At 41.2% G+C, this 21,316-nt stretch overlaps 2 protein-coding genes across 8 annotated transcripts; one reads left to right on the top strand and one right to left on the bottom strand.

Moving 5' to 3' along the window:
• Positions 1-2,493: 2,493 nt before the first annotated feature.
• nln (neurolysin (metallopeptidase M3 family)) lies at positions 2,494-13,344 on the bottom strand. 5 transcript variants are annotated; one of them, XM_029709651.1, is made up of 13 exons: positions 12,326-13,344; positions 10,088-10,365; positions 9,650-9,798; positions 8,779-8,883; positions 8,478-8,580; positions 6,962-7,122; positions 6,439-6,574; positions 5,711-6,077; positions 5,309-5,510; positions 4,970-5,156; positions 3,263-3,391; positions 2,994-3,130; positions 2,494-2,743 (listed from the first exon to the last, which is right to left on the bottom strand). In XM_029709651.1, exons 2-13 carry the CDS (start codon positions 10,335-10,337, stop codon positions 2,585-2,587), a joined length of 2,085 nt encoding a protein of 694 aa, XP_029565511.1. In that variant the 5' UTR covers positions 10,338-10,365; positions 12,326-13,344; the 3' UTR covers positions 2,494-2,584. The 5 variants fall into 5 exon arrangements, with proteins under 5 accessions (XP_029565511.1, XP_029565507.1, XP_029565508.1 ...); XM_029709647.1 differs by having other exon boundaries at positions 13,073-13,344; XM_029709648.1 differs by having other exon boundaries at positions 13,088-13,344.
• Positions 13,139-20,967, top strand: LOC115159686 (small glutamine-rich tetratricopeptide repeat-containing protein beta). Of its 3 annotated transcripts, none has more exons than XM_029709653.1 (12): positions 13,139-13,250; positions 14,522-14,636; positions 14,867-14,970; positions 15,156-15,237; positions 15,424-15,523; positions 16,855-17,004; positions 17,346-17,484; positions 18,323-18,385; positions 19,088-19,125; positions 19,588-19,671; positions 19,942-20,084; positions 20,370-20,967. In XM_029709653.1, exons 2-11 carry the CDS (start codon positions 14,537-14,539, stop codon positions 20,051-20,053), a joined length of 972 nt encoding a protein of 323 aa, XP_029565513.1. In that variant the 5' UTR covers positions 13,139-13,250; positions 14,522-14,536; the 3' UTR covers positions 20,054-20,084; positions 20,370-20,967. The 3 variants fall into 3 exon arrangements, with proteins under 3 accessions (XP_029565513.1, XP_029565512.1, XP_029565514.1); XM_029709652.1 differs by having other exon boundaries at positions 13,143-13,250; positions 19,942-20,062; XM_029709654.1 differs by lacking the exon at positions 20,370-20,967 and having other exon boundaries at positions 13,147-13,250; positions 16,900-17,004; positions 19,942-20,060.
• Positions 20,968-21,316: the final 349 nt, after the last annotated feature.

The raw sequence follows: 21,316 nt of genomic DNA, 5'->3' as shown, positions 1-21,316 counted from the left end.
CTAGGTCAGGTGAACAAAACGACTTGAGTTCCTGTATGTTGTTACAATTACACCATGAGTCATTAATCATGAAACATACACCCCCGCCTTTCTTCTTACCGGAGAGATGTTTATTCCTGTCGGCGCGATGGACTGAAAATCACGTTGGCTGTATGGACTCCGACAGCATGTCCCCCGCTAGCCATGTTTCCGTGAAACAGAGTATGTTACAATGCCGGATATCTCTTTGGCAACTCTTGGCCAGATTTTGTCGACTTTGCTAACTAGGGACTGGACATTAGTGAGTAATATACACAAGAGCGGTGGGTGGTGTGCTCGCATCCGAAGCCTCACTAGAAGACCGCTCCGGCACCCTCTCCTCTAGCGGAATTGTTTTGGGTCGGCCTCTGGAATCAGTTCAAATGCCCTGGGAGGTGCAGACAAAGGATCCGCTTTGGGCAAGTCGTATTTCTGGTCATGGCGCTGGTAAGTTGACGCCTCTCTGATATCAAATAGTTCTAATAACACTTAAGGTTTTCTGGGCTAACAAAATAACAAATCATACATAAAAAAAACGAAATACTGCACATTTTCCTAAGGACTTGAATCGAAGCTGCCATCTCTTTCGACACCATCTTGTATGGCACTCAAACAATTAACAGAATTATTATTGATTTAAATTTTTTTTTTACCTTTATTTAACTAGGCAAGTCAGTTAAGAACAAATTCTTATTTCCAATGACGGCCTACCTGGCCAAACCCTCCCCTAACCCGGACGATGCTGGGACAATTGTGTGCCGCTCTATGGGACTCCCAATCACGGCCAGTTGTGATACAGCCTGGAATCGAACCAGGGTCTGTAGTGACGCCTCTAGCACTGAGATGCAGTGCCTTAGACCGCACACCACTCGGGAGCTAAAATTAAACATGGCAACTCCAATACAATAACAACCAATACGGTGCCCTCAGAAAGTATTGATACCCCTTGATTTATTCCACATTTTGTTGTGTTACATGAATTGAAAATGGATTAAATAAAAAACCTTCTTCACCCAGCTACACACAATGTCCCATAATGACAAAGTGAAAACATGTTTTTATTGAAAATGAAATACAGAAATATCTCATTTACATAAGTATTCAATATTTTGTAGAAGCACTTTGGGACTTACCCAGAAAGCCAAAAGAGATTTCCACACCTGGATTGTGCACCATTTGACCATTATTCTTTTCAAAATTCTTCAAGCCATGCCAAATTGGTTGTTGTTCATTGCTAGACAAATATTTTCAGGTCTTGCCATAGATTTAAGTAAATTTAAGTCAAAACGGTTACTCAGGAACATTCACTGTCTTCTTGGTAAGTAACTCCAGTGTAGATTTGGCCTTGTGTCTTAAATCAAATGTTATTTGTGACATGCGCCGAATACAGCAGGTGTAGACCTTACAGTGAAATGCTTACTTACAAGCCCTTAACAATGCAGTTAAGAAGAAAAAGTGTTAAAGTATTTACTAAAATAAACTGAAGTAAAAAATAAAATAAAAGGTGAATTGATCTCCCAGTGTCTGGTGGACAGCAGACTGAACCAGGTTTTACTCTAGGATTTTGCCAGTGCTTTGCTCCATTCTGTTTCTTTTTTATCCTGAAAAACTCCCCAGTCATTAATGATTATAAGCATACCCATAACATTCAGCCACCACTATGCTTGAAAATATGGAGAGTGGTACTCAGTAACGTGTTGTATTGGATTTGCCCAAAACATAACACTTTGTATTCAGGACAAAAAGTACACCATCCAAAGTGTAATTAATAACTTCACCATGCTCAAAGGGATATTCAATGTCTGCTTTTTTATTTTCACCCATTTACCAATAGGTGGTCTTCTTTTAGAGGCATTGGAAAACCTCCCTGGTCTTTGTGGTTGAATCTGTGTTTGAAATGCACTGCTCGACTGAGGGACCTTACAGGTAATTGTATGTGTGGGGTACAGAGATGAGGTAGTTATGCAACTTATTTTGTTACTTGTTTAGCACATTTTTACTCTTGAACTTATTTAGGCTTGCCATACCAAAGAGGTTGAATACTTAATGAATCAAGACATTTCATCTTTTCATTTTTAATTAATAGAAAAACTGAATTCCACTCTGATATTATGGGGTATTGTCTGTAGGCCAGTGACAAAACATCTAAATTGAATCCATTTTAAATTCAGGCTGTAACACAACATTTGGAAAAAGTCAAGGGGTGTGTATACTTTCTGAAGGCATGTATATAAACTGTACAAAAAGCAAAAAATATTGTCAGTTTGAAGGAAGTTAGTGGTAGTTTCGCGAGCCACTGCTAACTAGCATTAGTACAATGACTGGAAGTCTATGGGTATCTGCTAGCATGAACAACATAGATGTAATCTCGCATGCTAGCAGATACCCATAGACTTCCAGTCATTGTACTAACGCTAGTTAGCATTGGCTCGCAAAACTACCTCCAATTTCCTTCATACTGGGACATAAAAATGGTATCCACAAGTTCATCTGACTTTGAGGAAGTAGATAAAGAGCCTCTTTGCCCAAATCCCAAAGTATCCCTTTAATGTGGAGTGAGAGGGGGTCAGTGACGACCATTCAGTGCTCCCTCAGCTTTGGCCAATCCCTTGCATTGAAAGAAGGCATCCTGGCAAGGTTCACGACCCAGGAAGGTCTTCAGCATGTCCCTTCCATCCACAGAACCACCAGCCTCCAGAATCACCCTCCTGTACTCCTTCCCCACCTGATGATAAGATGGGCATACAAAACATGTCAGTCAAACTTTAAGGCTTAAATTCAAGTACATTTTGGGTACATAAGAGTAGAGTATGATAAATGGTGTAATATTACTCACACACAAGGTAGCACTCAAAGATGCTTGCCAATCAAATGGAACTTGAAGGCTTACATTTCTTTATGAAAAGTATAGATGCATACCAATTTTTAAATATGTTAACTCAAGATGAATGGGGAGTGAATTGATTTTGCCACACCTTGGGGTTCATGATTCCTTCCTTTTTGAAACGACTGAAGAAGAGGTCCATGGAATAGACCTCGCTCCACAGGTAGCCATAGTACTGGCCATCGTAGCCCCCAGCCAAGTGACTAAAACTAGCTGTCATATTTGTACCTGGAGTAAAAAATAATGTTGTATTCTTTGAGAACAATAAATCCTTACGGGAGGAACATTGTTTTAATATTTGAATTGTAATGTCCATTCATATTCTAATTAAATGGCATTATATTATCACTGGTGTAAGACCTGGAGTAGCGGGGATCCCCAGGATGTCTTGGCAGTGCTTGGCAAACACCTCGGCAGTTTCGGCATGGGACTTGGTGTGCAGAGACTGGTCCACTTTACTGAGCACTACCTGTCGCAGGTTCATCAGACCTGAACAAGACAGGCACATGAGTGGGAGTCTATTGGATGTCAAGTTATTAACAAATATTATGGATTTGAAGGGAACAGAAATGCATGCTACCAAAGACTATGAATGCTATCCATTTGGAAGGTATTCAGACCCCTTGACTTTTTCCAAATTTTGTTACATTACAGCCTTGTTCTAAAATGGATTAAATTGTTTTTTCCCCTAATCAATCCACACACAATACCCCATTATGACAAAGCAAAAAGAGGTTTTTAGATATTTTTGCAAATTTACAAAAAATAAAAACTGAAATATCACATTTACATAAGTATTCAGACCCTTTACTCAGTACTTTGTTGATGCACCGTTGGCAGTGATTACAGCCTTGAGTCTTCCTGGGTATGACGCTACAAGCATGGCACACCTGTATTTGGTGAGTTTCTCCCATTTGTCTCTACAGATCCTCTCAAGCTTTGTCAGGTTGGATGGGGAGCGTCGCTGCACAGCTATTTTTAAGTCTCTCCAGAAATGTTCGATCAGGTTCAAGTCCAGGCTCTGGCTGGGCCACTCAAGGACATTCAGAGGCTTGTCCCAAAGCCACTCCTGCATTGTCTTGGCTGTGTGCTTAGGGTCGTTGTCCTGTTGGAAGGTGAAACATCGCCCCAGTCTGAGTTCCTGAGCAGGTTTTCATCAAGGATCTCTCTGTACTTTGCTCCTTTCATCTTCCCTTGATCCTGACTAGTCTCCCAGTCCCTGCCGCTGAAAGACATCTCCACAGCATAATGCTGCCAACACCATGCTTCACCATAGGGATTGTGCCAGGGTTCCTCCAGATGTGACGCTTGGCATACAGGCCAAAGAGCACTCCACCAATCAGGCCTTTATGGTAGAGTGGCTAGACTGAAGCCACTCCTCAGTAAAAGGCACATTGAAAGCCCTCTTGGAGTTTGCCAAAGGCACCTAAAGAACTCTCAGACCATGATAAACAAGATTCTCTGGTCTGATGAAACCAAGATTGAACTCTTTGGCCTGAATGCCAAGTGTCACGTCTGGAAGAAACCTGGCACCATCCCTACGGTGAAGCATGGTGGTGGCAGCATTATGCTGTGGAGATGTTTTTCAGAGGCAGGGACTGGGAGACTAGTCAGGATCAAGGGAAAGATGAAAGGAGCAAAGTACAGAGAGAGCCTTGATGAAAACCTGCTCCAGAGCGCTCAGGACCTCAGACTGGGACGAAGGTTCACCTTCCAACAGGGCAATGACCCTAAGCACACAGCCAAGACAACGCAGGACTGGCTTCGGGGCAAGTCTCTGAATGTCCTTGAGTGTCCCAGCCAGAGCCCGGACTTGAACCCGATCGAACAACTCTAGAGAGACCTGAAAATAGCTGTGCAGCGACGGTATTGTGTGTAAATTAATGAAGGAACACATTTTTTTTTAAAACACATTTGAATAAGGCTGTAACGTAACAAAATGTGAAAAAAGTCAAGGGGTCTGAATACTTTCAGAATGTACTGTATATCCAGTAGGATAGAGCCAATGGGATAAATGCACTACTCACTTCTTAGTTACCTTATTACAGTATATGTGTGATCCCTGACCTGTGTTGGCGACTCTGGAGGCGATGAGTTTGTTGAGCAGGTTGTCGGGGATGGGGCTGCCGTCTTTGTAGTGGCGAGACATCCTCCTCAGGGGCTCCTTCTCCCATACCCAGTTCTCCAGCATCTGAGATGGCACCTCCACAAAGTCTGTCTCCACCAGGGTCCCACTGAACTCTGAGAACGTTGTCTAGGGAGGGCCGTGGAGATCATAATACACTGTATCACTTCAGGACCATGCTGGTGATAATTTCATAGAGGCTAGTGTTTCGAGTGCACCCCATGTGTGCTTGACTTCATAATATATGCTACTGAATTTCACCCCCCAGCAGAAAAGCCTACCCTAGAGCAGAGCTCGTGCATGACGTGGCCAAACTCGTGGAAGAAGGTCTCCACCTCGTGGTGCTGCAGCAGAGAGGGCCAGCCTTTCGTAGGCTTGGTGAAGTTGGCCACCATGGCCGCAACCGGCAGCATACGTTTCCCATCAGGCCCCAGGCAGCCCGGCTGGAGCCCAAAGCAGGCAGCATGACCGTACTTCCCTTCTCTGGAGAGACGACACAAGGTAAATGACTCAACATCAAGCACAGTGTGAATCACACTCTGAACCTTAAAATTAGCCACAATAGTGTGCTATGGTAGCTTCAACGAGAGCAACTAACCCTGTATCCCTACCAGGAGTGTACAACTATAGCCCCGTTAGCACCCCACAGTCCTGCTGATGTTCATATTTCCCTGTCCTTTCACCTGGGATGCAGGTCCAAGTAGAACCGGCCGATCTCCTCCCCAGTGGCCGTGTCCAGTACAGAGTAGAGGCTGACATTGTCGTGCCACACGTGGGCGCCGTTTACCCGCTTAAAGTTGAGGCCAAGCAGTTCCTGGTAGATACTGAGCAACCCCTCCGTCACCACCTCCAGAGAGAAGTACTCGATCAACTTGTCCTTGTCTACAGCAAACTTCACCTGCTCCACCTGGTTCATGTAGTAGGGCAGGTCCCAGGCGTTGATCTGTCCATCAAAGGCCTTTCCCCGCATGGCACAGTCCCTCTTCTTCAGGGCCAGGATATACTTCCTTTCCTTGATTCCCACCGGCTTCAGTTTCGCATAGAACTCATCTGTGAAGTAGGGGACATGGAAAATATATCAAAATTAAGTGAATGACACCTCACCTCAATTTCAATAAGTGTTTTTTTGTGTTTTTGTTATCAGTGCTAGAGAAGTTAATGAAGCACACCATTTGAATAACAGAGGCAGCTGACTGACCAACATTTTTCGAATCTGACTATTGGTAAGGCATTACCTATTTGTTACATATCTGAATGCTGTGTAATAAAGTTCTACATTGATTTGTCAGGCATACAGAAAAATGATATAATACGTAATTCCATCTCTGAGGTTACTGTTGCGCAATAAGAGTTTTTGCCATATTGACACACAGTGGGGGGTCAAGTTGTTTAGTCAGGTAAGAGGTCATACCTAGAAAGCATGCCACATTGTTGGTATTCTTGGCCATGTTCATCTCAAGCACACAGTTGGCGTGGGTACTGAAACCCAGTAGCTGTGCCACCTTTGACCTCAGCTCAATCAGCTTTTCCAGAATGACTGTGTTTACCTGCAACAAGACAATCTTTTACCTGGAAATGGAAAACTTTCAGGAAGTCTGGCACACGTGGTCATAAACACTGCATGTTGACTTTCATGAGAACTCTCTGAACTCTATCAATAAGTAAACTGGTCTTGGGGATGCCCTGAAAAAGTTGGCTAAACTTATTATAATATTGCATTTTTTAGGGTGCCTTGATTTCTGAAGGAACTGCACCCCTTGGCACCCTTATAATTCCAAACGTTGTTATTGATGCCAAGTGGCAAACCAACATTGCTGATAAAAAAATCAATTGATCAACCAACCAAACAATAAATCAATACATTAATCCATTACACATTTGATTTGTATAACTCTTTTAAAAAATGCATGTGGATCAAGAGCAGGTGGTTTTACCTCCTTACATCTGCTATGGAAAGCAGTCTCCATCTTCCTCCTGGTCTCAGCCATGTGGCACCTCTTCATCAGGGGGTAGTAGTGAGGGTATGCCAGGGTTACCTTGTACCGCCTGTCCTCAGTCTTCTCCAGACCATTCAGATAGCTATCCGCTAAGCCACCTTTGAGGTAAAAAGCAGGAGTCAACACCCAAATATTCGGAGAAACATGGTAATGATATATCAAGGATATTAAAAGGACATATTACGACAAGAATACACAGTGCCTTCGGAAAGTATTCAGACCGCTTGACTTTCCACATTTTGTACCGCTACAGCCTTATTCTAAAATGGATTAAACTGGGTTTTTTCCCCCTCATTGGTCTTAACACAATACCCCATAATTACAAAGCAAAAACAGGTTTTTAGAAATTTTAGCAAATTTATAAAAAATCTAAAACAGAAATATTACATTTACATAAGTAGTCAGACCCTTTACTCAGTACTTTGTTGAAGCACCTTTGGCAGCGATTACAGCCTCGAGTCTTTCCAGTATGACGCTACAAGCTTCGCACACCTGTATTTGGGGAGTTTCTCCCATTCTTCTCTGCAGATCCTCTCAAGCTCTGTCAGGTTGGATGGAGAGCATTGCTGCACAGCTATTTTTAGGTCTCTCCAGAGATGTTCAATCGAGTTCAAGTCCGGGCTCTGGCTGGGCCACTCAAGGACATTCAGAGACTTGTCCCGAAGCCATTCCTGCATTGTCTTGGCTGTGTGCTTAGGGTCGTTGTCCTGTTGGAAGGAGAACCTTTGCCCCAGTCTGAGGTCCTAAGAGCTCTGTGGCAGGTTTTCATCAAGTATCTCTCTGTACTTTGCTCTGTTCATCTTTCCCTCGACCCTGACTAGTCTCTCAGTCCCTGCTGCTCTAGGAAGAGTCTTGGTGATTCCAAACTTATTCCATTTAATAATGATGGAGGCTACTGTGTCCTTAGGGACCTTCAAAGCTGCAGAAATGTTTTGGTACCCTTCCCCAGATCTGTGCCTCGACACAATCCTGTCTCGGAGCTCTACGGACAATTCCTTTGACCTCATGACTTGGTTTTTGCTCTGACATGCACTGTCAACTGTGGGACCTTATACAGACAGGTGTGTGCCTTTCCAAATCATGTCCAATCAATGGAATTTACCACAGGTGGATTCCACTCAAGTTGTAGAAACATCTCAAGGATGATCAATGGAAACAGGATGCACCTGAGCTCAATTTCCAGTCTAATAGCAAAGGGTCTGAATACTTATGTAAATTTCTGTTTCATAATATATACATTTGCAAAAATGTCTAAAAACCTGTTTTCGCTTCGTCATTATGGGGTACTGTGTGTGTAGATTGATGAAAACCATTAATTTAATACATTTTAGAATAAGGCTGTATCGTAATAAGATATGGAAAAAGTCAAGGGGTCTGAATACTTTCCGAATGCACTGTATGAAGGACAATCATAGATAGTCGTTTCATTTCTTTTAGGGCTGGTTCTGCTTACTTAGTTCATTTTCACTGAATGTTAGATACGTGTTTTCCTCATTTAGATTTTGGTTGAAGTCGATTGAGAGTTCACTGATGAGTTTTGACAATCTTTTGACTTCCTAGAGAGAGAAGAAATTACCACATTGTTATGAGAAGTCTACAATGTCGAAAGTATAGACTGTTTGACTTTCAGTGCTACAAATCACATAACAGCCACATATCAAATCTTCAAACAAATGTAATGTTGTTTTCAGCACTTAAAGCACCACCCAGGAATCCTTTCCCTTATGTATATGAAACTCCAAAGTTTGTATTACCTCCTGTATATCCTTTGACAAGTGCAATCCATTCCTCTTCCCTAATGTGATAAGACGGTCTAAGAATCTCTTGGCCTCAGGCATTAGATTGTCCAGCTGCTTCTCCTGCAAGAAAAAAATCAGACCACTCTCTGAGGATGCACTTGTGCCATGTTGGAAGAACATTTAATATTACCCATATGTCCCATTGATTACCTATGGTGTGATTTATGTTTGTGTGTGTCTGTCTGTGTGTGGTGTGTGGTTCTGTCAGTCCGCCAGGCCTCCACCTGGCAGGGGTTGGAGCGGTCTCCACCGTCATGTCTGTCGGTACCTTGACTGCTTCCAGAGCCCCAATGACAGTGAGGACTTAATCTGGTCTCTCAATGAAATAGCTGTGGCCATGGATACAACTTCATTACAAAGGGCAATAAATAGCCTGGAGAGAACACTGTCTCATCTCAGTGTTTTGGGAGTACAAAACTCTTCCAGATTATTGATCCAAATCAATTGATTGATTGATAATGATATAATGCGTCAATGTGTGGATTGACCAGTTCACTATCTATGATATGTGAAAATGATGGTCAGTGGACTAACAGTGTTTTTTAGCAGGATCAAGAAACTTGGCATCAGCTGGTGCCAGACCGTTATCGGGATCAAATTACTGTAGGCTAAATATGAACCAATGGTATCAAATGAGGGCACATTTAGAACGAATGAACTCTCAGTATGCTACGCTACCAACTAGCCAAAGCCAACAATTTAATTACATAACACCTCAAAATGACCTTGAAATAAACATTATTACTTTGTCATAAATTATTTTGGCCATATGTGTATATTGTACCTACATTAGTTAGTTAATAGGTAGTTAATTAGTTAGTTGTACCTGCAAGGCAATCACTCTGTGAAACACATCTTCCCTCATACTTGTCTCCACATCAAAGTCAGACAGCTTCTTGTCTGCTTCTGTGCTCGCTGAGCGCACCTCCTTACAAGCAGACACGTATTGGGGAAAATCCAGAACATGGCGTTGTGCTGGGGAACAAATGCAGGCAAGATAAAGGTGGCATATTCAGCTGGTCCAGGGTAGACTATAGAAATACATTATAGATTAGTGGTCCAGGGAAGAAACAAAAAGAGGTATGAGCTCAAACAACTGGAGCAGAAGTGTTGTCTAAATATGTGTAATTACAGCATTAAAAAAATGTGAAGCGAGAGACATCTCCATATAAAAAGTTTGATTTTACTGTTTCAACATTAAAAACACGTTTGTGACCTTTTAATCAACCAAGATCAGTGTGGCCCAGATCAGACAATAACTTACCTGCATATTCTAATTTGGCATTGGCCAGGGCTTTTAAGGTGTTCTCAATGGACACTTGTTCTACATCCAGAGATCCGATGTCATCGTAGACCTGTTTGATCCTCTGGACCAGGCTCTCTGTCATGTTCTTGATCTGGTCTGGGGTCAGGTCCCATCTCAGGGTGTTCCTGTTGTTGTAGTCTGCTGTGCTAGCTACTGCATGGGAACAGTTTTTGGCAGCAGGCAACACCAGCCCATTCTGCAGGGTCATTCTCACACCGGGTTTAGAACCAAACACTCTGGAGAAAATAAAATAATTACAAAAAAACGACAAAATCATGTGCATGACATTCGCAACTTTTTGTACATTTCATATAACCTCCGGGTGATTTAATTCACTTGAAATACTGTAAATTCTAGGAAACATACTGGAATGCTAAGAAATACAAGGAAAGATTTATCTTAAACTCTAATCTTCACACACACCCATACTAAGACTAAATGGCACCAGTCCTTATTAAGCAACGACTGCGTTAGGTTAAAAAAGTAGTCACCAACCGATCGATCGACTGGCATTCCTAGTCAATCACCAAATATTTCTGTAGAAAAGCCAACAACAAAGGCTTGCGCCCCTTTTTTCGTGTTGCGCTGTTGGTCGTAGATGCACTTGATTCAGAAGCCCTGTACACCGGTGAGACAAAGTGTTCCCATTTGGAACCATTTAATTTCTCTGAAAAGACAAACTCAGGCTACCGGGTGGACGGCGAGATCTGTGGATATATCGAGTGCGCCTACTGCGCTGGCCAATCGCATAGCTTCACCGTGCCAAAGTTTGATACTAGCCTACCTGAGATTTCATGACTTGTAAAAGCATGACCAGAGAGAGACTGTCAAAGAATAAAGGAAAGAGTTGCTGCTTTTATGAGTCAGTACATGTCTAACTTTTTATTCAGCACTGTCAAAACTGTTTTTATTCAACATTAAAGAGCCCATTAATGTTTTTGGCTACAAAACATAAAATGCGCGTCTACCTACGTCCACTCGCGCTGCAGCTGCAATCAATGAGCAGACAAGTGTATCGATAGCCCTGCGTTTTTATTATTATTAGCAGCTCGTCATGTATATTTTAATATCGAGGAATATTTCACTTTCTCTGGTTTTAGGAATAACATGAAGTTGTGCATGAGGCAGATGAGGTGCGACTCGAGTTTCGCCATCTGGTGGAAGACGGTGTCCGCTCTCTGGTCAGTCTCACCGGAGGAAAGGAAGGATAGAACAGGGACCGAGAGAGGCTGCTATTTCTCTCCCTCCGCTGAAACTAATGACATGTTCAAAACCACTGCGAATTCGGAAATGCTCTACTTCAGACGTCAGTGCATTCAAGACAACTGGAATTATTAATAGAGCTCCGACTTTCCGAGCTGAAGATCACTGACGTCATGATTTGACCTCGTCCCCCTCAGCTGTACCTTGCAAACTGATCTATTTTAATATCAAAGCTTGAGTTTTGAAATACATTTTTGGTCTGAGAAGAACAAAGAACAATTGCCAGGCTAGGCATATAGCCAATATGCTGTGATAATGTTTTAGGCCTACTGCGCAAATCTCATTTCTACAGAACTGTTTTTATTAGGTTAATGTTCCATTGTTTAAGTCATGTTTTTTTTGTTTTTTAATCCGAGCGGTAGATCTTGGCTTGCTTTTTGACTGAGAACGCGACCACTGGGTTAGAAGATAGCATCTGACATGAAGTATTTACAGACTATTTGCTTTTATTTAATGGCCTTTAAGACTTTCACACGATCGTCACTACCACTTGGATACATTTACCCAGATGACTGACAACTGATCCCACAACACATATTAGTGAAAATGGTTACAGGCCTAGATAACCTTGAGATTATAGTAGGCTATGTCATAAAAAGGCTTTGTTGTGCTTTTGTATTGGCTGTTAAAATACAATTAAAATATATAAAAGCATAACTGAATTAAATGTAGCTTAAGTTGCCATAGGTTACTGTAGCAGTCATTTCAGAAAGAAAGGGATAGCAATAGATTGTTGCAGTGTTTGATCATTCCAAGAATAGACAATGTGACACTGCCAATGTTACAGTGCACAGAAAAAAGTGTCTCTCCTTTTTACCTCAAATGACTCAAGGTTATAAAAGCTATATATGATGAAACACTGTTATGAACTGTTTTAGTTACACTGTAACAACTAGTAGCTCTACAATGTTGCAGTGCAGTGTGAGAACTTACTGTTAGATTGTCTCTGGGCTGTTCTGTGGGTTTAAGAGAATGTAACATTGCCAATGTTCTACACAGTAGTTCTAACACAGTTTTAGTCATATCAAGCACACGTATCCTATCAAGTGTAAGCGCCTATAGCTTCTATATACCCTTGAGTCATTGCGAAACCGATTAAGTAAACAAACTATACATTATTAAAGGTCATAGGCAAAGCCACGGAACTTGAACCACCCAACAACTCCAATACAGACGAATGCTGTGCATTTTTCCCCAGGCTAACGATGTCCATCCAGCCAGCCAGCCGATTTATTTGGCATAACCTCAACAGCAATGAGATGTAAACTTGATATGCGCTCATAAAATGTAAAATGGACTGGCGTACTTAAGTTACATACTCAATGTCCAACGTTTCAAAATAAATGGTAACTGCACTTGTAAGGTGTAGTTTTACGGCTTTAACAACAACGAAATAATGTTATACTCTCCATACATTACATCTTTATAAGACTTGGAGAGCTCATAGTTATCTTGTTTCATAGCTTGCACGGTATGCCTATAAAAGCCACACATGATTCATGCCTTTGGTTAATTATAGTACCTCCCTTAGCTATGGCAACTAGTAACACAGCAACATCAATAATGAATGTGGAATTAACAAACACGAACACGACTATGACAGTAGTCGGCACACTACAATTCTTATCAAAAACATGCCAGCAGTTAGTTCATGCAGTTTTTTGCGTGCAATTCGCAAACCCTCTCTCCTCCAACCTCTGCTGTACTTGACAGCTCCAGCATTGAACTATAATGAGCTCCAGTCGTGCTATTATGAATCGGTTCACTTCCGTTGTGAAATGCGCAGGCGCCGGAGATGCGATCAATCTGACAGAAGTTCTCATGACACCATAGCAGGGACTGCTGGAAAATATCTCAGGTAGGTGGGCGGGGGCGTCGAATGACATCCCTTGAATCAATGTTGTTATTTATAATGTTACAGTACTGTATTTGGAAGGATAGGAAAGAGATATCAGCCTGCCTTTGTTTTTCTCCGGAAGAATGGCTGCTTCATTATAGCGATGCTCAGTCATTATTATAGGCTGCAGACTATGGGTAGAGAGGCGCACTGTCGGTGATCATCATGGATGATGATGTATTTGGACACGCTATGTAAATAATCAATATATGTCTGCCATCAACGACTGCTATTTACTTTAGATGGTGATGCATTAGGTTGACATGATGATATCTCAAGTCCCTAGTCGGCATTACATCACGGCATCATTCCATGTCAACACTACATCTTTTGTTATTAGAAGGGACTATGTCAACAGAACAGAGGGCTAGTTGCCTTGCCTTGAAATGTCAAACAAGCATGATTATGAATTTTAGACTTTTCAAATGTCAACATTGTGAGGTTATTATGCATGGTTGGAAAACTATTGATCACACAAGAGATAATTAATTGAAATCAATGTTGTTGTTTTTTTGCCATACATTGATTGTATACTGTCATATTTTATTTCAAAGCCATGTCTATCTTATAATATGGGGAAGCATAGGGTCCGTCTCTCCCATGTGCCCCTTGTTGTGTAGGTTATGTGTGATGTATAATGGCACATGTTACCCCTGGCAAGTTTATGCAGTGCAGTAATTATATTACTGTAGTGTACGGTAATACAATATCTCACAATCCAAAAATTGAATTAGTAGACAAATAGGTATTCAAATACTTACATGTCGAATGTGTATCACATCAAAATCTGAATTCTGTTGAATGTCCAGCTGCAATTAACAGTAGTAACTTATTTTGGGAAATCGATAGTGAAGTGAAGAGTTATCAAATGTATGAATGTGTGATGTGTGTATGATACCGAGGGTTTCATGATTACTGAACTGTGTTTTGCTTATACAGAATGGCTTATACACACAATTTTCCCTTTAGTTGTCTTGGAAACAGACTTGCATCTTTCCGCTTACAGTGACTTGAGATACCATAAGTAAGGGAGTCCAGTAACCATAGAACTGTTCAACTGTCATAAAACCATTCATGACACTTCTTTAGTTTGAATGAACTCTGCAGCCTCTTACTGTGTGGTATTCTATTATATTGTATGTATCCCTTACATTTCCTATTCTATTCTATGTGTCCCCAAACTTTAATATTATATTCTATTCTTCTTTTATCTCTAAACCTCTCATGCCCAGTTGTTTGAAGTGAAAATGGCAGTGGAGAAGCGCTTGGCATTCTCTATTGTGCAGTTCCTGCGAGATCAAACACACTGTGGTGCTTTGAATTCCGATGAGCAGGAAAGCCTCGAAGGTAGGTCAGTGTGGGATCACTGTCTGTTCACAAAGTTTTTGCTAAAAGTGCTTATAAAATACTGCATCCAGCTCTCTCCAATTCAAGGATTTGTAAACACATTTGGACTATAATAACATATGCACTATGTTATCTAATGGACCTATAACCATAATATAAACAGTTCCATTGAATCGAAGCTACTCAATGTTTACTATTATGCTATTGCAACACTGTTTTTGCCCTTGGAGTTGCCATACAATGTTTGGAGACCACCTTCAAGATCAACTCCAGTGACTGTCATCTCGCAGCACCACAACCTCTCACTGAAATATTCCTCAACTCTCTCCTCAAGGTGGGAAGGTTACTCTCTGATTCACTACCTTGTTTCAAACTCTTTTACCTGATCTACAATATTCATCTGTCTGTGTGCAGTTAATCAATCATGCTCAAATCAGTTGTAACCTCGCAAATGCAGTAAACTACAAACGGAAAGGTGTGTATAATGCTTGATTGACAAATGTGACTGCATTTCATTAGAATGACCAGAATAACCTGGTGCTACCAGAGACATCCCCGTCACCAGAAGACACAGAAAGGGCCGAACAGTTGAAGAATGAAGGTACTTGACACTTTGAATATGTATTGTAGACTTTTGATAAACACACGTTGGATAAGTTCAAGTGTACTACAGTTTGTTCCCATAGTGACATTGTTTGGTAATTTTGTAGCAACATTTGTCAGTAGACGTGATCTGATCATCAGACTGGCATTATCTCAAAATGTGATACCTCCATTTCATACGCAGGGAACAATCATATGAAAGAGGAGAACTACAGCTGTGCGGTGGAGTGTTACACAAAAGCCATCGATTTAGACCTCCGAAACGCTGTCTACTACTGTAACAGGTACACACAAGCACTTCTGAAATGGTCAAGATTTAACACTACTCAAATGAGTATGTGTAACACCTATATTATATACACTACCGTTCAAAGGTTTGGTGTCACTTAGAAATGTCCTTGTTTTTGAAAGAAAAGCACATTCTTTGTTCATTAAAATAACATCAAATTGATCAGAAATACAGTGTAGACATTGTTAATGTTGTAAATTACAATTGTAGCTGGAAACAGCTGATTTTTTATGGAATATCTACATAGGCGTAGAGGCCCATTATCAGCAACCATCACTCCTGTGTTCCAATGGCACGTTGTGTTAGCTAATCCAAGTTTATCATTTTAAAAGGCTAATTGATCATTAGAAAACCCTTTTGCAATTATGTTAGCACAGCTGAAAACTTTTCTTCTGATTAAAGAAGCAATAAAACTGGTCTTCTTTAGACTAGTTGAGTATCTGGAGCATCAGCATTTATGGGTTCAATTACAGGCTCAAAATGGCCAGAAACAAATAACTTTCTTCTGAAACTTGTCAGTCTATTCTTGTTCTGAGAAATGAAGGCTATTCCATGCGAGAAATTGGCAAGAAACTGAAGGTCTCGTACAACTCTGTATACTACTCCCTTCACAGAACAGCGCAAACTGGCTCTAACCAGAATAGAAAGAGGAGTGGGAGGCCCCAGTGCACAACTGAGCAAGAGGACAAGTACATTAGAGTGTCTTGTTTGAGAAACAGACACCTCACAAGTCCTCAACTGGCAGCTTCATTAAATAGTACCTGCAAAACACCCGTCTCAACATCAACAGTGAAGAGGCAACTCTGGGATGCTGACCTTCTAGGCAGAGTTCCTCTGCCCAGTGTCTGTGTTCTTTTGCCCATCTTAATCTTTTATTTTTATTAGCCAGTCTGAGATATGGCTTTTTCTTTGCAACTCTGCCTAGGCGGCCAGCATCCCGGAGTCGCCTCTTCACTGTTGACGTTGAGACTAGTGTTTTGCACTCTAATGTACTTGTCCTCTTGCTCAGTTGTGCACTGGGGCCTCCCACTCCTCTTTCTATTCTGGTTAGAGCCAGTTTGCTCTGTTTTGAACGGTAGTGTATGTATGTCTAAGTCACTATTGTGAACAGTTGGAGTATAACTCTTACGATAGACTTGTTTCATGCATACACAATGCACTCATAATTGCTGTATGTTTGAGCTGAAAGACATGGCACACAACAGCCTCGTGTGCCTCTTGTCAGACATACAGTAGGTCTGGTGAACTAGACTACTAGCTATAGGAACACCAAGCTGCTGCAGCCTTTGCATGCCTTATTGATCTGAGTCCTAATAAATGAACCAGTGCGTCTGGTTGTGTGGCTGGCTGTTGCTGTTATCATCAACGCAGGGCTGCAGCACACAGTAAACTGGGGAACTACACAGAGGCAACGGGAGACTGTGAAAGGGCCATAGGGATTGACCCCAGCTACAGTAAAGCCTATGGGAGAATGGGGTGAGTTAGACATGGGAGAGGAGTGGAAATGTCTGGTCTTAATTTAGTTTATTATTTTGACAATTTTAAAAACAAGCATACATAAAACTTGAAAAAGGCCTACATGTACATGAGTAAAATCATCAAGATAACACACAAAGTCTGGGACTTATTTCCATTGTGGTCATGTATCTTTTGAGGAATATGACATTGCTTTTTGGGACTGTTTAAGGAGCAATAGCATCTGTTGACTGGTATGGTTCGTATGAGATGATAGAGCAAGAATTGAAAATAGTCATTATTTTGCTCAGGAGTTAAACTCACTGCACCGCTCCAATGTCTCTTATTCCATTTTTCTCTAGATTGGCATTGACTGCTATGAATAAGTACCCAGAGGCCATCTCCTACTTTAAGAAAGCTCTGGTTTTAGATCCGGAGAATGACACCTACAAATCCAACCTGAAGATTGCTGAGCAGAAACAAAAAGAGGCATCCAGTCCTGTAAGTAGTGCTGCTGAAGTTTTTAACTCAATTTCACATTGTTAGCATTAACTCTGCATGTAATAATGTGCCATTACTCCCCTACAAATACTGTCACTACACCTCCAAGAATATACACTTTATTTACATTTGAACTAAACTTTCAGAAGGATTCTTCATGTATTACACTTGTCTTGTATCCCATGGGTATTCAAGTGTATCAAGATGTCCCAGTTGTGTCAACAGCCAGTGTTGGGTAGTGAACTACATATAGTTCAACTAGTAATTTAATTACATTTAGCAGTAGCTTGGTGGTAGTTGAACTAAATTCAACTCCAGGTAGTGTAATTTATTTTTTGCCATGGAGCAGTGTAGCAAACCACTGGAACTACACATTACTTTTTTTTTGGAAAGAAAATATGAGTGAAGTAGGCAAGAATTTCCTTATTTTTTGGCATCAGAGATGCCTAATTATCACTTGAAACATCATTTTTGTGTTTGATAAGCTAAATTGCACATTCTGTTGACATCTGACTCCAGAGTGAATTGTTCTTGCAATTTGTAGTCTATAACATTTCAGATTTAGTAGTTTGGATGTAGTGAACTACTTTTTCAAAGTAACTTTAGTTAAGTAAACTATATTTAGGTAGCTTTAGTGTAGCTTAACTTCTTCCAGTGTAAAGTAATTAGCTTGTTAAACTATATTTTCAGAGTAGCTTCCCCAACACTGTCAACAGCTATATCAGACACATTTAATATTCCTGCTTTGAGCAGTGGTCCAAAATTATATTAAATATATGGACAGATTTATCTTGTCAGATTTAACTTAACGAAGCCTTTGAATGTTTTCTTGTTACAGATGGCTACGGGACTGGGATTTGACATGGCCAGCCTTATCAACAACCCTGCCTTCATCAGCATGGTAAGACTGAGATTAGTGATGGACTAGAATAAATAACTGCACACAGCATACCTGGGTGGAAATAGATTTAGTTTACTTTAAGGTACTTTAGGTGTGCTTACATGGTGCACCAGTTGCGGTAGGCGGGGGCATGCACTTTAGGACTATTCCATTGGTTCCATCACAGTGGGCAAGCTAAATCAAGCTTACCTGCAGCATTTGAAAGAAAACTAATACTATATTTGACCCAAGTCTGACGCGCATTGCAGTCCCTCCAGGGCCAAGTCCATCCCTTGTCTAGACAAATCCTAGACATTGGTTCCTCATACTTATTTTATGTGTGTTTGTGATACGGTTACTAGAGAAGAATGCTTCCTAAAATTGACCCCATGCCTGACACAGTTGGCCTGGTTTTCCACCAATGCCATTGTCAAGGGGCCTGGGGACTTTTAAGGGGCTGATCATGACTGGTTGATTGAACAGTTGGCAGTAGGAATGCCTGCCAGGCAGAGTGCATGTCTTTATAAGCATACCGATCCTTCATGGAAGCAGCTGGGCTGAATCCTGAATAGTTTTACTAGACAGCTATGACATTGTTGTGATGCTAAGTAGCCATGCTACTAGAGAATGCATCTCGTTCCCCTTTAACACTGTTAACTGTCTTTTTCACACATTTAAATGGGCGACATGGTGATTTTCTGCTGGCTTTGTGCTCGTTCACAGGCCGCCAGTGTGATGCAGAACCAACAAGTGCAACAGCTGTGAGTGTTCTGCATGTTTAAGCAGCATACCCAGGGCTGTGTGGCTGAATAGTGTGAAGCTACATCCTCAACTTTTCCTTAATCTGCACTGATTATGATAAATATCCCCCACTCTCTGAGGGTGTCTCGGAGGTGGGATATGCAACAAACACATTTCCATTTCACACATGCACATGTGCTCACACATGCATAATACACATAGGACAAATGTAAGCGCCCACAAAAGTGTTATTATTAAATAGATGAAAGACACCCCACTGAAACTATTGAGACACAGCCCATCAATATGTTTTAGTTTACAAAAATACCCTCCATCCCCCTAATTCATAATGCTGTTATCATTGCTTTAAGTCAGAATTGAGGAATTACTGTTCAATTATGCGCAGATGTTTTTGTTAAAATGGCGTGTGACACATTTATAACTCTTGGGTTCTCTCTCGTCCTCGCTCTCTCTGTGAGCAGTATGTCAGGGATGATGTCCAATGCGGTCGGGGGTCCAGCAGCAGGAGTGGGAGGACTGTCTGACATCTCCAGCCTGATTGAAGCGTACGTCAGCACGATTGTAACATACACAGGGACTCTCTGCTCCTGACCTTAGGGCTCAAATTACACATTTTAAAAAGCAACAGACAGATCAAGGATTACCTAAAAGTAAAGGCAACATTTTGGTCCAACATTTTTTTTGCTCAGAGTTGTGAGGGACTCAAAGTAGCATGCTTCATCAATCTGTATGATAATCTACTTGACACAAGGACTACATTAACCTAGTATGTAAAGCAGAGAAACCCTAAATGCCAGCTCGGCCTCTGTTTGCAGTGGTCAGCAGTTTGCCCAGCAGATCCAGCAGCAGAACCCAGAACTGATCGAACAGCTGAGGAACCACATCCGCAGCCGCTCCTTCAGTGGCAGCGCTGAGGAGCACTCGTGATCCACACAGGTCTGTGTACTACAACACAGAGGTTAGGGCTCACTCTTACAGGGTGCATCTTCATAGTCTAAAGAGGCTTCCTCCCCTTCATGTGCTCTAATGGAATGGTGAAAAGCAACATGGAGATTGCGGTGGATTTGCTTTCACCTGTCCTGTTCTATCAATAGCAGAGACCTAACATTTGATTCTACGTGTGTTTTTGTTTAACCAGCAATAGATGGATCAGGATCTGGTTATGAATGACAAACTGTTATTACAATGTTGTTACAGAAGGTGAAAAGGATGTTTGAATAACATGCATATTTCTTCCCTTCAGCAAACGTTTCAATAGAGGAAGGGCAACCATATGTTGTGATTGCAATCTCTACACCCATTCCTTAAACTCACATCACCGGCAGAGCTGGAATGAAGAGACAGACGGAGATGGGGACGATGGCACTTTACTGGGACTGTATCTTCAGAGAGGAGGGGAGAGATGAGAAACAGTCTACACCTTCTACATACCTAATAAGAAGAGAGAGTATCCAACACATTCTATGTAGATACTCAAACAGGAAATAGAGTATCAACCACATTCTAGACACCCAATTAGTTTCAAAAACATTCCCACCAATCAGGAGAAAGAATATTCTACACAGTTCGAGACCCAATCAGGAGACAGTCTCAACTAATTATTCTAAATATCCAACCTAGTGCACAGCAAATATTTAATCTTTCCTCAATAATGTTCCATTCCAAATGGATTTCTGTGTTTTATCTATAGTGTGTTGTAGTAGCAATGTGGAAACTATTTCCGTGTTCCTATACTTTGGTATATTATGTTGATCCTTTGGTCCGCACTGATTTCACTGATCCAACAGAATTGTACGTAGGAGAATGCAGGGGTGTATACAGTGAGGTGAAACATTTAGAAAGAAATTAAATTAATAGAGCTGATAGGATTCCCTATTCTATAGTACCAGTCAAAAGTTTGGAAACACCTACTCATTCAAGGGTTTTTCTTTATTTTTACAATTTTCTACATTGTAGAATAATAGTGAAGACATCAAAACTAATGAAATAACACATATGGAATCATGTAGCAACCAAAACATTGTTAAACAAATACAAATCTATTTTACATTTTAGATTCTTCAAAGTAGCCACCCTTTGCCTTGATGACAGCTTTGCACACTCTTGCCATTCTCTCAACCAACTTCACCTGGAATGCTTTTTCCAACAGTCTTGAAGGAGTTCCCACATATGCTGAGCACTTGTTGGCTG

The sequence above is a fragment of the Salmo trutta genome, chromosome 23 (assembly GCF_901001165.1).
Source record: "Salmo trutta chromosome 23, fSalTru1.1, whole genome shotgun sequence".
NCBI lineage: Eukaryota > Metazoa > Chordata > Actinopteri > Salmoniformes > Salmonidae > Salmo > Salmo trutta.
The sequence above is the reverse complement of the archived record's forward strand: the minus strand, read 5'-3'. Positions and strand labels throughout refer to the sequence as shown.

Coding starts and splice junctions, on each gene's coding strand:
- LOC115159686 (XM_029709653.1), top strand. CDS start 14,537: ATGGCAGTGGAGAAGCGCTTGGCATTCTCTATTGTGCAGTTCCTGCGA. Junction 15,524..16,854: donor GCTGTCTACTACTGTAACAG/GTACACACAAGC, acceptor TAAATGAACCAG/TGCGTCTGGTTGTGTGGCTG. Junction 17,485..18,322: donor AAAAAGAGGCATCCAGTCCT/GTAAGTAGTGCT, acceptor TTCTTGTTACAG/ATGGCTACGGGACTGGGATT.
- nln (XM_029709647.1), bottom strand. CDS start 13,278: ATGTCATTCGACGCCCCCGCCCACCTACCTGAGATATTTTCCAGCAGT. Junction 6,078..6,438: donor CAATGTGGCATGCTTTCTAG/GTATGACCTCTT, acceptor CCTACTTCACAG/ATGAGTTCTATGCGAAACTG. Junction 3,131..3,262: donor GGGGATCCCCGCTACTCCAG/GTCTTACACCAG, acceptor TTTTTACTCCAG/GTACAAATATGACAGCTAGT.